Source organism: Cutaneotrichosporon oleaginosum, assembly GCF_008065305.1.
Source record: "Cutaneotrichosporon oleaginosum strain ATCC 20508 chromosome Unknown ATCC20508_contig01, whole genome shotgun sequence".
In the NCBI taxonomy this organism is placed as follows: Eukaryota; Fungi; Basidiomycota; class Tremellomycetes; order Trichosporonales; family Trichosporonaceae; genus Cutaneotrichosporon; species Cutaneotrichosporon oleaginosum.
This window is the reverse complement of record NW_027072170.1, coordinates 3,212,076-3,225,921: the sequence shown is the minus strand read 5'-3', so window position 1 is coordinate 3,225,921 and position 13,846 is coordinate 3,212,076. Positions and strand designations below refer to the sequence as shown.

General features: G+C 59.1%; 4 protein-coding genes across 4 annotated transcripts; all 4 read right to left on the bottom strand.

Annotated features, from left to right (window-relative positions):
* Positions 1-42: 42 nt before the first annotated feature.
* COLE_01300 (uncharacterized protein) lies at positions 43-1,452 on the bottom strand (the record flags this gene model as incomplete). Its single annotated transcript, XM_018420617.2, has 2 exons — positions 43-1,069; positions 1,103-1,452. 2 exons carry the CDS (start codon positions 1,450-1,452, stop codon positions 43-45), a joined length of 1,377 nt encoding a protein of 458 aa, XP_018283017.1.
* A 531-nt stretch (positions 1,453-1,983) lies between these two features.
* COLE_01299 (uncharacterized protein) lies at positions 1,984-3,407 on the bottom strand (the record flags this gene model as incomplete). Its single annotated transcript, XM_018420118.1, has 2 exons — positions 1,984-3,158; positions 3,194-3,407. The coding sequence occupies 2 exons, from the start codon at positions 3,405-3,407 to the stop codon at positions 1,984-1,986; spliced, it is 1,389 nt and encodes a 462-aa protein (XP_018283018.1).
* A 2,060-nt stretch (positions 3,408-5,467) lies between these two features.
* COLE_01298 (uncharacterized protein) lies at positions 5,468-7,516 on the bottom strand (the record flags this gene model as incomplete). The annotated part of the gene is made up of 3 exons (XM_018427209.2): positions 5,468-6,716; positions 6,763-6,916; positions 7,201-7,516. 3 exons carry the CDS (start codon positions 7,514-7,516, stop codon positions 5,468-5,470), a joined length of 1,719 nt encoding a protein of 572 aa, XP_018283019.1.
* A 3,850-nt stretch (positions 7,517-11,366) lies between these two features.
* On the bottom strand, positions 11,367-12,822 carry COLE_01297 (uncharacterized protein; the record flags this gene model as incomplete). Its single annotated transcript, XM_018421688.2, has 6 exons — positions 11,367-11,579; positions 11,614-11,713; positions 11,749-12,031; positions 12,303-12,356; positions 12,405-12,593; positions 12,708-12,822. The coding sequence occupies 6 exons, from the start codon at positions 12,820-12,822 to the stop codon at positions 11,367-11,369; spliced, it is 954 nt and encodes a 317-aa protein (XP_018283020.2).
* Between the last annotated feature and the right edge of the window lie 1,024 nt (positions 12,823-13,846).

Sequence of the window (13,846 nt, the reverse complement as noted above, 5' to 3'; positions counted from 1 at the left end):
TGTAGGCACGAAGTAGTCATATGCATCTAAGCCTCTAATCTACTATACTTTCTGGTCGTGGCCATTAACATGCCCGTTCTTCCCACTCTCGCCCTCGCCCTTCTTGGCTTCGGCGGCCCGCCGCTCGGCCGTGAGCACCGCCGGCCCAGAAATGAGAGGTTTAGGATCGTCGATGGCGCGCGGGTGGATGTCAAACTCAAATATGTCAAGGGGAAGAGCGACGCTGACCACAAAGTTGGGCTGGTTGGCCGTCGCCACGACCTTGGTCTCGACCGGCGCGGCTGACATGATCACGTACGCCTGTTCATGGCTGTACCCCTGATTCTGGAGGTAGTCCATGGCGGCCCAAGCCGCGTTGCGATATGCGACCAGGCCGTCGCGGTCTGTTTGAGCCCCGTCGGGGGTGGTGCTCAGACCGGTGAACACGAGCTTGTTGGGGAACGAGGGCTCGTGCGGCGAGGTCTGGTACATCGGGGCCTTCAGTCCAAGGCGGCGCACACCGTTCTTGACGACCCGCACACGCAAAGTCACGACGCCCGGCATCTCGATGGCAGTCGTAGGCTCGCCGTCGCTCTGGCAGAAGTGCGTGTCGCCCACACTCAGCTTAGCGCCGGGCACGAAGACAGGGAGCCACACCCGGCTTCCGCGCGTCAGGCTTGCGATATCAATGTTGCCGCCGTGCTCTCGGCCGGGCGCGGTGCGCGCGCCGTCCGCGTAGATACGTTCCCGCAGATCGTCGGGTATTTCCTGCCCCACATATGCGCCCCGCGCGAGCGGCATCGACACACCCACACCCCCCGGGCCATGCACGCGCTTTTGTGCATCGGCGACGGCACCCTCTCGTTCCACCCAGGATGCAAGGAGCTCAGCGCTGGGTGCTGTCCCGATAACGCCTGGGTGTGCACGCCCCTGGAACCGCACAAGCGGTACATGCCGAGAGCTCGCCTCGGCGCCAGCAAACTCCCAGATGGTCTTGGTGACTTCGGGCGGCGCACCGGGCTTGTCCAGTGACCCGAGGCCGGGGTACGTGATGCAGTAGCCCCATGGGTGGAGGGGGTGTTCCGTAACGCTGCAGTTAGCGCCGCGCTGCAGAGGTGCTCACTCAAGGATGTCAATCTCGAGGGCGTCCCCGGGCTCGGCTGTCGGCACCCAGAAGGGTCCCGAAAGATGGTGATCCGAGTCGTGATCCATGTCCAGCACGTCGTCGGCGACGTCGTCGTTGTTGACCTGGAAGCCCGAGTAATCCATGCACTCGACCTTGAAGGGCTTGTCGAGCTCAATCTCCATACACGCCGGAATGTCTGGATGCCATCGGGTGTGAATGTTGGGCTGCTCGTTGGCTGGCCGGAAGGGGTCGACGCGTATGAGGGTCGGGATCTCCCACGGGGACGACGTCTTCGCCAGAGGTGGAGCAGAGCTCATCGGTCTCGTCGAGGGCACAGCAGTGGGCATGTCGACCGCAGTGGTGAGGTGGTGCGGAGGGGAGAAAAGGGGAGGGAGGGGGCCGGCGTTCTCGAGAGCTTCCGCTGGTTAAAGCGACATCATAGGACAGGTAGGAGGACCAGCTCAACGGCGCATCTTGTCTCTGTAGCGCGTTAGTGCTTCGTTGCAGAAGTGGGCTTTGGCGATAGCGTTGACATTTTGGAGCGTTATCATCCGCGATGCGCGCGTATCGCAGCCGCGCGCTTCGAATGGACCAACATGCTCTGTGCCGCCTTCATAACGAGCGTTCTGATGGACCTATGCCTTGCGTCCTCAGCGCCATGCGAACGTTGAGTGCTGCCATTCCTGTTGCTCGATGATGAATGCCGAGAGCGCTCGAGATAATCGCGGACGGTGGGCAGCAGCAACGAGAAGTCGGGTCCATGGATCCGAAACATGCTACCCGCGACCCTCCTTGACATTTCCCAATGCCATTAACAGCTTCACATTATCCAAGTCGGGGCATCTATTAAACCTATGGTACAACAACTGACACGCGGCCTAAAAGAATGCAACTGACAGCCCCTCACGGACCATTTTGTCGTGCCAGTCGACCGCCCGGCCTGTCTCATCCATCTCCTCCCACACCTTCTCAACAAGAGCAATATTATCGAGCCACACACGCTCAGGCCCAGCGCGCACAAGGAAAGTCATGGAGCGCTCACGGTCAGCTTCGTCAACACTGAGCGTAGCGGCCAGGAACGAAGGCAGGGCGATGAAGCCCCAAAGATCGCCATTGGGCAACTGGGTGACGCTGCCGAGCAACGTGAGGATCTCGGTGCGCGCGCGACGGAGGACAGGGTGTAGCGGTCCTACACGATGCACGCTCTGGTAGAGAAGAACGAGGGCAGAGAAACGCCAGAGCTCTCCGGCAATGGTGCGCGATATCAGAGCGCTTGCGTCTACGCCCGGGGACGGGACGGGTGTCCACCCTCGCAGGGCGGCCTCGAGCTCGGCTGCACGCTCCTTGACCCGCTCTGGAGGGAGTGAGGGGCTGTCTGCGCACAGGTTCGCAATCTCTGCGAGAAGGATCACGATGGCGTCCGGCAGACCGAGATAGGTCGACCACGTCTCGTCCTCGCGTGTAAGTGGGAGTGCAGCCGCCTCGTCGGCGGTGTTGAAGCGAAAAATCGTCCGGCGTCCACGTTGGACAATGCACCGGCTCACGTCGCTCAGCCCATACAGTCGCAGACTAAAAGTCTCGCTAGAGCGCAAGTCGCTGAGTGTGATGGGTGGGTGGTCGCACCCGAAGACAGTGCGCACAAGCCGGTCGCCAAGCGCAAGCATGTTATACGAAGGCGCGGCGCCGCCGCGGATAAACTCGACGAGCTGCAGGTCAATCACCCCCCACAGGAGATCGCTGAGCTGCTGCCTGTCTGTCACAACCACTTGACGCAGCTCGGCGACCGCGTCTTCGGTCCATTTTGTGCTCTCAATGTCGCCAGCGAACGGAGTCGACACGTGGTCCACGTAAAAGCGCAGCTTCTTCACGGCCCCCGCGCCAGGTAGCCCATCCGCGTCAGGCCGTGTGCCATCCACTATCCCCGCGCCGCGACAGGCGAGCTCAACTAGCTTGGGCTTGGGCTGCGTGTCGGCCTTAGGATCGGCGTGAGGGTCGCTCGCGAACAGGAAGATGTACGCCGCCGCAACAGCATAACGCACACCACGGATGACACCTGACGTTAGCTAAACGGGAGGACATTGCGCGTACTGTTTGAGTCGTGCAAAGCCAGAATGCGGGCGCGCGCGTAGTCTCGTGTGGGGCCGGGGAGGCCGACGAGCCAAGATTCGACAACGCGGGCGTAAATCTCAGCGAGAGAAACGCCCTGCCGCATCGGCTTGTCCGAGTTTAAGAAAAGGACGCGGCTGGCGGGGTTGAGTGCACCGCTCCAGCTGGCATTGATGTCGTCCCAAAAGTCCTGCATGTCACTGAATTGCGGCTGGGGTGTGTCGATGGCAAGTGATCCGTCCGCGGTGGTGGTAAGCACGGCGGAGGGTAGCCCGCCCGGCGCCCCCGGCCAGTCAAACAGCGGCTGCGCGTTGAACTGGGCCTGCCGTGGATTCATCATCCCGTTCCATAAGGTGGAGAGGTATCCCAAACCGTCGCCCCCTGCCGTCGCCCCCGATCCGCTGAGCGTTGACGCAGCCGCCATGACGGCGCTGACACCGGTCGCCGTGGGGTGGGAGTTCGGTGGGCTAGAGAGAGTGCTGCCAGGCAAACTGGTGCGGAGACCAACAGGACTAACGTTCTGTGTGAGCGGCGCGCTGCCGTTCACGCTAGGCGTTACGCTCCCTACAGAAAGCGGCATCGGGGCTGGGAGGGAGGGGAGGCCGCTGGCGCCTACATCAATCCCCATCGCTTGGGCTTGGCCAGCGCTGGCAACCTCAGCGCTGCGCGTCGATGGGCCAGGCGAGCGCCCAGTGCACTCCCAGGGGCCGGCAAGGCAGCGCTGACAGAAGCCTTCCGGGCTCCATATCTCGTCACACTTTTTGCCGCGGCTGATGTCAGCAGGTGAGTGGATTGACAAAGGAGACGAGGACAAGGCCACGAGGACAAGGCTGAACGAAGGAGGAAGTTAGGGAGGCGGGGAGAGGGTAAGAGTGGGGAGAGAGCTTGGTGACGAGAGAATAGGATGGACCTTGGCTAGGAGGAGGTGATTGCGCATAGATGATCGTGCGCAGTCGCGAGCGAAAGCTAATGCAGCAGCGATGTCAAGATAGCACCGACCAGTGCGACGAAACCAGGTTCAATGGCTCGTCTCGCGGAAAGCCTTGCGCGCGTGAGGCGCAACGCACCCGACCCCCGGATCCACCCGCTCATCCGCTGATATGCTCACGTACCGTTTACACGTGCCGCCTGGAGTCAGCGTGCGCTTCAGACCAGCAACTTACATCCTGTCCGGGACCGCTTAAAAGGTCCGCGCCGCCGACGGATGACGCGCGGAGCGTCACTCATGGTGTTCGATGAAGAAGAGAGCGCATGCACACTGGCTGACCGAGAAAGATGGATGTAGCTGCGGAATTTCAAGACGATACTGCTGCCAGGCTCGGCCTCGGCACCAGCCGACCATTCCCCTGACTCGAACAACAAGACCTACGCGGCCGGACGCCACACGAATCTCCGTTGCGATCCAAGTGTTCGGAGACCGAGTACTCTGCATACATCGCTCCTCACAGGGCATCGACAGACATACGACGCGATCTGATCGGGCGAATGTTGTGTCCCATCCGCGCTTATAGCTTATGCCTGGAGCGACTCAATTTGGAGTCTCGACCCAGTGATGCGGGATGACCTGCCTGACAGTCTCGTAGAAGCCTCATTGACTGGCTGGAAGCATGCAACGCCAGCTTGCCCATGGCTAAACACAAAAGTGCTTCCAGATACGGACACGTTTGCAGTCACGTTGGATTACCATGCCACCCAGAGTAGGCGAATCTTCTGCTGACGCCGTGATCCTATCCCATAGTGTGGAATACAAAACTGACAACACCCCGTTGTGACCAATATTGCTTCTGGAGAGCCAACCATGTGACTTGTGCACGTCCTCCTCGGCAACCAGCCTTATCGCTATCACGACTGCGGCCCGACATTGCCGTTCAGTTTCTCCGATCATTCAAGCAGCTGCACCAAGAATGCTCGATGAATCGCGAAATTCCCCTCCTAATTAAAAACTACCCGTTCAAGCGCTCGACTTCTGGTATCAGCATGAGGCCGAACCGTGTTCCTGGTGCTGCCAAACCGTGCACTTGGTGCTCTGGCGTTCTCCCCCATTTCCCCACACGCACTCTACCGTTCACGCACCCAATAGTAAACAGATGGATTTTGACTACGTGTGTAACTCGACACTAGACTATAACACAAAAAGATGAGAGTAACCACATGAGTTACTGAGGATACAGTGATGGGACGTGCAGAGGGAGGGAAGGAGCGCGGAGCCAGCCGGCTGCCTCCACCGCCACTGGCACGCTGTGTCAAATACACTGCTTACAACGCCGTGCGGCCGTTGGTCTCCACCGGCAAGAACATCATGATGATGCCAGTGGCGATGAAGATGCCACCGGAGGCCATAACAGGGCCATCCGGGTTCTGCTTGAGCGACTGCGCAGTGATGGCGATTACAGGTGCAAAAATACCCGTAATACGGTTGAAAGCCGCGCACAGCGCGTCACCGGTGCCGCGAGACGGCGTGGGGAACAGCTCCGGCGCGTAGCCGTACATTACTCCGTAGAATGCGTTGGCGAAGAACGAAGCCATGCACGTCAGACCATTGACGGTCGCGTTGTTCTTGGAGGCGGTGAGGCAGAACAAAAATACGCCAGTCATGGCTGTGAAAAAAGCCATGGCGAACTTGCGCCCTCCACGTGACCATGTGACCAAGTACGCGGCGGCAAACGACCCGGGAACCCCGCATACGGCCTGGTATGTGTAGGCTGAGTAGATCGAGTCGATGTCCGATCCGCCGCTACCTTTTTCACCGAGCTTGACGCTGAGGTAGGTTCCCAGGAATGAGAAGAAGAGCGGGTACGCGATACCGACTGCACCGTAGCAGAAGACGATAAGCGTAGTCGACCACGCGAGCCGTTTGGTGGCGAAGAGAGTCTTGATGTGGCTGATGTTGAACTCGGCCATGCCAGACTTGATGAGCTCCATGGTGGTGAGCTTGGTCTCGTATTGAGCGTTCATCTTTTCCTCCTCGGTCAAGAACGGCTCAACGGCGCGGTGCAGGTCGTCGATGTGAAGACGAAGCGGGTGCCCGTTACGTTTGGCGACAGCGTTGATGACGTCCACAGCGGCCTGGTCGCGGCCGTGAGAGATGAGGAACTTGGGCGACTCGTAGACGGGCAGGACGAAGAACCGGCCGACCCAAAGAACGAACATGAGAGCGCCAAGCGTGTAGTAGGTGTAGCGCCAACCCATGTTCTCGCTCGCACTGCAGACGTAGTCTGGGTCCGTGACAGCCCGGTCGCAGTTCCACCTGGCGAGGAAGCCCCAGGCGATGAGCGAAGCGACGACTTGACCGATGGCCCACCAGACGGATAGCAACGTCAAAAGCCACTGGTGAGAGCCCGGCAAGAACTCGAGGTACATGGTTCCATCGACGGGCAGGTTGCCGCCTACACCGAACCCAATGCACGCGAGGAGCGCACAGAACGTAACAAAGTTGTTGGCACCGCCGGCAGCAAGACCAAAGACAGCGCCGACGAGAAGAGTGGCATTCCAGGCAGTGCGGCGACTAGGGAATGTCAGGACAATGATCGACAGATAGGAATGTCACTCACCCGATAATGTCAGCCGAGCAGCCCCAGAAAGAAGCGCCAGCGATCAGACCAGCATAGAGGGCCAAGGTGGTGAACTTGATATCGGGCTTCTCGCCGGCGGGGCGGTTCCACTCGTATGAGACCTGAGGCTGCACGATGGCGACACCCTGGAGCCCTGTAGAGTCAGCAGATGAAGAAGGTAACTTGTGGTGTCGGGCCTAGAGCCGGTTGCGATCATGTTCCAGTGCCTGCTCCGCGCCAGTCTTGGCGCCCGTATTAGGCGTTTTCCCCGCAGGCAGATGCGCAGAGGAAATGTGGATGCCCACGCGCATGGCGAGACTGACACTACGTGAACGCGTATCTCAACCGCCTGGACCGCCTCATTGTAGTCACGTCTTATCACCATCACGATCACCTACGGCTTTGGGGTTCGCCGTGATCCAAATCAATGCGACTCACAAATGTTGTCGGCAAACCAGCCAAAGCCGCCGGCGAAGAACAGCTCCCACTGGTACTTGCCCATGCCAATCTCGGCGAGCGCGCGGTTGATCACGTTGCACTTAGCGACAAAGGTCGGCTTCAGGCCCTCCTGCTGGGCAACCAGCGTGACGTCCGAGACGACCGACTCGGTGTCAATGAAGGCGCCGTTCTGTCTCTTGGCGGGCACGTTGCCCTCCACAGTGTCGGGAGGCGAGCTCGGGAGACCGACAGTGGTACCGTCCGGAGACGAAGTCTCTGTCTCGGCTTTCTCGCTCTTCTTTCCGAATCCAAACATATTGTTTCCTATTCCTGTCGTTGATCGGCTTCTGTTGATTTGCTTTCGGCCCGTGTAGCTTTGCGGGATGGCGACGGTGACTGGACCACGGGGCTCACACAGAGGCAAGCGCGGATGGTCGTGTGTGAAGGAGATGCGGATACCAGCGAGGCAAAGCGCTGATTACTTGACGAAGTTGTACGGTGTGATAGTAAATGAGGAAGAATCAAGACGAAGGATGGCCATCGCGCATGATCGCCCTTTTTCATGGGCAAGCACCGTTTATCGCGCACACTGGCCTGGGCCTACGCTGGCAGACATGGTCCGGTCAAGTGGGGTTGCAAGGTATATCGACCCGAGGTCAATGCTACCATACCCGTTGTGCTCGAAGCTTGGCTCGACTGGGCACCCGAGGCAGCAGCGCCAAAGCATTGCGATCCCAACTAGGGCCAAGACAGGCGGGCGACTAGGCAGGCGAGCCAAGGCGGGCAGACGATCGCTATTCAACAGGCAGGCTGGCTAGGCAGGCGACCTGGCAAGCAGGCCACAGTTGCGCGCTATCCGACCTGCCGGCGTACCCGTTTGCAGGCGATCAAGGTGCAACGGGGCAGGGTCAGGCGAGTGGGTTGCGATGGATGTTAGCGACAGCCCGCGTACGTACGACAAAGCGTGGTGCTCTGCGGCCGTACCCTGCAAGTGTTGCCCCTGTGCGGTCATCACCGCGGTGAGCGCTGTTGCCAGGTGGTGCCAGCGGGGTGCGGTGTCGTGTGAGGAGTGAGGAGGGAGGTGCGAGGTGCGGCGCCGGCCCCCGATCCGGCGTTGGCTCTGGCTGACATGGGTGCTGATAGTTCCCCTGGTGAGCTGCCTGTACTGCTTCGGCTCCTACGGCTCCTTGTCGCTTTGATCTCGCACCGCATCACGTTGACTCTGAGACTGTAATCAGTCCCTGAAGCGACCGGTCTCATCTTGGTGCAGCGAAACGTGTGTCACCAGGAGAGAGGTACGGGGTAGCAGGATCGAGGCGGATCACATCAGCATGGTCGGTATCAGAGGCATGCTCCCCTCGCCGGACATTTGGCTCCCTCAATTGCGAACGTTGGTACGTCAGTGGCTTAAGGGTTGTGCCTGAGATAGCACAATCAATCACAGACGTCCCATTCGATAATATTGACAACCACGTAATTTGGTCTGCTGGGCTTTTCGGCTGCTGGGGTAATGCCCGCACCATCACTTGCGCGATTTCGGCTGTCGACGCGAATGTCTCAGCTGCCGCGGCTGTTGGAGGCTGCGTCGATGACGCATGGTATGGGCATGTGATCCCCCTTCCAATTAGCACTTACCCAAATCGCAGAACAATCGGGGGTGACTTGCAGTGCGTGGCGCATCAGATAGCATTCGAGATGTCCATTGCTGTCCCTCTCAGGACCAGATAAACGCGCTGATTATCACTGTGAGCGCGCGTGAAACAGTTTGGTGTGAAGGTGCGGCACGCGGGGTGCAGGGGCCTTGGTAACGCAGTGCTTCATCAAGGTGTGCAAGCGGAAGATCCCAAGAGTGGGATGTGGGCATCATTACAGATGCCGAAGCCATCCGCCTCCCAGTCATCTTTGCTGATAAACTGCTCTAGGAGGGGCCAAGCCCGCAATGGGTGCCCACCACTTGCGCCACGGGCTGCACAACCAATTCAGGTAGGGTGTCGCGCCCCCCATTGCGCTCCGTACGCATCGGAAATGAAACGCCAAGTTGGCTGTGACAGTGGTGCCGTACACATTCGGACCTGGCCGCGTCGTGCCGCCCGTGAGCCTCGTGTCAAATTGGTGAGTCGCACAGCCCATGGGCAGAGTTGCGTACCCCCGGAAGAGCAGCGCGTGACAGCATTGCCTCTCGCTGTCGCTCTCTTGGCTAGGATACTATGTGCAAAGTATCCGTCCGTCTTTCGGGCCCTAACCATGTTAACCATTGTCGGGCACCGGGGCCTAGGTCCGTGACAGTGTACGGACCTGGGACGAGAGTATCGAGACGGGGGCCTGGGCGCCAAGTGATCACAATATTTGAGGACAGGCACGGGTTAATTGGCCAACCCGCTCGTTTTAGCTTCAGATGCCCCGACCCCGAGGACCGTTGCGTAGCAGCTCCATCGTCGTCCGGTTGAGGTACATGCTGTCAGCGGGAGGGGGATCAAGTGCACCACTACAGAACGGGTAATGCTGTCGGAGTGTTGCAGAGCGACGAGCTGCCGTCCAGGGAGGGCATTGAGTTGTGCACCCTGTCTCGGTTCACCCTCGCTGCCCGTGTCAATGGGCGGACTACTTTCAGTGGCCTTGGAAGCCGTCGAGTCCATGGCGGCGTTGACGGCGCGAGGGACGATGGACACGGTGACGGCGGTTGCAGAGTGGAGGTAAGAGCAGCGGGTGTATTTCGAGGGGGTATCCTAAAAGGCTTGGACCCTGAGCTCTCCATCTGATCCCGCTGTCGCCACTGGTGGCCCTGCAGGGCATTTCCCACGTTCGTCTCTCCACGAGGTCTGGTCTCGGCACCAAGCCCATGAGCTCATGTCATCGTCACTCGCCATCGCGCTTGCTTGGTCGCATGCCTGCTCCACTCTCGGATCGTGACTAGTGGAGTTTAGGACGCCGCGGCAGCGAGGCAAGAGATGTGAGATTGATGCCGGTCAGGCAGTTAAGGCAAGGACCAGCATTTGGTGGAGCTGCTCGCGGAGAGCAGCGACAAACCAAGTCGTTAGCCACGACGCAACGCGGAGCCGTTCTACTAGGAATGCCTGCCCTGTTCCTAGATGTTATGCGGCCCACAGTGTCCAGCTGGTCAGCTATCAGCGAGCACATACCGAGGCCATTAGGTCCGCATTGAGTGGAGAGCAGCCAGTGCGAGTGCGATTCGCTTACCTGTCACTCGGTGTGTCACGGAGGCTGACCAGCGCAGGCGTGCCCATCTGCCTCGCGCGGAAGTCGCAGTGACATCGCGGTGGGCGGGGGGTACAGCTTGAGCATTATGATGGGGGTGAAGAGCCAGCTTGATATTACAGTGTGTTGGGGGTGGAGAGCCACATACGGGGAGCTATCTGACTATTATAACGCGCCCAAGCAGCCAACAACAACGCTGGGGTCCTCGGCTGTAGGCTTCACATTGGTCAGCAACGCACTAGCACGCCAACGCGAACGTCAGTACGCCACACCACGGCATGGGGCATTACAGTGCCAAAGTTGATTTGTCTAGAGCTTCTCCATATCATATCTAGGGTCTGTACACGTCACATGATAGTGCTTGGCTTGCGTTTCACATCCTTCGAATCCTACACTCCCTCGGAGCCGCGTTCATGAGCAATGATTGGCGCCCAGGAGCCACCGGAGAGCACCCCCGGTTGATGGCATGAGGGAGCGCTTCGTTCAGTGGCGCACTAGAACGCTGGGGTTAATGCGCGTACTTCGGGCGTCTTCCCTCTTCGGTCGATTCCACTTGTCTCGTTCCTCAGGCTCCAGTGCCATGCTCTGCGAAGATTGGTGTCACTGCCACTTCGCCCTGGCAGCTGTGTCCATTTGCTCCTTCCTGGCGCTGCTCGACGGCTATGCACACTGGGCTGCAAACCCGCAAGACGCCCTACCCGCGACTGCTAGGAATCTTCAGCAGCCCACCGGCTGCAACGCTGAGGCCTCGCGCTTCGCCCTCCGGGCCTGACAAGCCAACTAGGATGGCGCAGCGCGCCAATAGCCATTGCCGGCCCCGGCGGAGCGTATGCGCCGCCTCTCACGCCCGCAGCGTGAACCTTCGCGGCTCCGGTGCACGACTCTCGCCTCACCACAGGCGGTTTTAAAACCAGGCCACATCCCGAAGCCACAACACCAAGCCGACGTGATCAAGTCAGCAACTCACCTTGCTCGAGAAGCCAGCCGCCATCAATGACCACATGTGCTCCAGTCTGGTACGCATTCGTGACAACTCCGAATATGCACTGCGCGTAGTCGCGCGCATTTCCGGCGCGACCGAAGGGCACGCCCCATTTCTCGCGCCACTCCTTGGCGTGTGCGGCGTGGTTGTCGATCGTGTCTGGCGGAAAGACTGACATTCCCTTGGGTCAGCTCGCCGATCGGCGGCACACTCACCGAAGGGAAGTAGCCGGGGCAGATGGTGTTGACGCGGATGTTGAGGCCGCGGCGCGCTAACTCAAACGCTAGCTGGTCCGTCAAGGAGATGGTCGCCGCCCTGAGATGTCAGCTAAACGCCACACTGCGGCTCACTTGCTACAGTTGTACGAGAACTGTCCGCGCTGGCTCGTGCGTGTGATGCCTGACATGCTGGAGATGTTGACGACGTTGCCGACCTCCTGAGCGCCTCCCTTGGTCTTCGCGGAGCATAGAAGTGGGACAAATGCCCACGTCGAGAAATAGTAGCTGGCGGTATTGATGCGGTACGCGTCGAGCCAATGCTCATAAGTTTCATTCTCGAACATCTCCTTGCTGAGAGCCTCGGGCGAGTTATCCGTTGAGTCGGGCTCGCCATGAGGTATCGACACCCCGTGATCTGTGGTCAGTCAGCATTGTCGCCTCGGAGGGGCCACTGATTGGCCAAAAGAGAACAGCTTCTCAACATGTCTTATGACGCTTGTGTGGATTGAACACACGACCGAACGAATTGGGCGGCTTGCGCTTCACTCGCTCGCTCTCCCACTGAGCTAAAGCGTCTTGGACGACGAGCCAAACCCCGGTATCGCCAGGTGCGGCGCCCCTAAGATCAAGCTCTGTAGCTCCATGCATGGGAGGGCGAGTTGGAAGCGCAGCTGTCCCAGACTTACTGTTGACAAGGAGATTGACCCAATTTTCCTCCTTGGCGACGGCGTCACGCATCTCTATCTGTCAGTACGGCTTCCCTCACACGTCGGGGGCAGGCGACTCACTCTGCGCGCCCTCTTTGGTCGCCGCGTCGGCCTGGATGGGGATGATCTTGCCGGACCCGCCCTTTGGTGCTGCAGTCTTCGCAGCAGCCTCAAGCGTTTCAAGACGGCGTCCAGTTATATACACCTTTGCACCATTCTCAGCCAGCGCCGCTGCGGTGACGAGCCCAAGACCTGTACCTCCGCCAGTCACTGTTGTCAGTCAGCAGCTGGACCGCGGAGGGAGCCATGGTAGGCCTCGTGGTTCGTCCTGTGAGGGAAGAGGAGGACGGAGTTCACAGCGCACATCCCATGATGAGTACCCACCTACACAGACCCATCCCTTGACGTCGAAGAGGCTTGACGCGCTGAGCGCCCCAGTCCCAAGGTAGGGCTTGGCCAGAGCAAACTCGGACTCCTTGCGGGCATCTGCGGAAGACATTGCAGGAGGGTTACAGGAGGGGGAAATGGTCAGTGGACGAAGTGTTCGAGTGGATAAGGAATGAGGTGAACAGAGCAAAGCAGAGAGATGAGGTAAGAACCGATGAAGTCGACATGTGGCTATAAGACTGTGACGCGGTATGATTTCCGGCCCGGATGTCAGGTGGAGGTGGGAACTGGATCCACACTCCTTCCCGTCAACTTGACCAAATCGGTCCGGAGACCTGCATCGGAGGCCGGGTACCACTTGGGGTACGCAGACCTGACAGCGCACGACCAGCTGTTTGTGGGCTCTACTGCCAAGATAGGCGGTTTCAGCCCAGAGCTGGCAAGACCGCTCCAAAGACCGCTCCATGGTGTCAACATCGGCATCTTCGGCCATTTTTCAATCAACTACCGGCGAACACCCGATATCGAATATCCATGTCTCAACGGACCTCTCTCATCCGACCAAGGTGCCACTCGACGCCCCCAACTGTGCTCATCGTAAGCGCTTAGAACTATGACTCCGTTCCCAAGTAAATTCCCACCATGGTACTAACCGAGCGGTACAGAGCTTGACTTCGTGGATCGGACGGGATACAGGATCTTCTCAGTTCTATGGCGGTAGATGCTTTTGTAGGATGTAGATGCATTAGTACTGGGTAGTGGCCAAAGATCAACGGGACACCAAGGCATGGGCGTTGGCGCTCCATTCCGTATGAAGCCTGTACGGCGTCGTACTCCGAGCCGAGCTTGTGGCTGTACAATTCTGGAAGCAACTCTGCACTCACGACAGACCTCTCGTCTGCTCTGCTGTCATCTGACAGTTCTCCTCACCGAATAGCTACCAGATTTTGAGTCTTTCGGACTGCATACACTTGGGTGGAGGTGGTCGATTTCTGGGACACATGTGACTTGCAGACAGCATTGTTGGCATATGGTCCGGGCTTTCCCCCATCGCTCAGAAAATTCGTCAGCTCGTATAGTGTAGGTGGTTATCACAGTTCGTTGTGGATAGATCATCCCATCCGAGCTAACCGCTG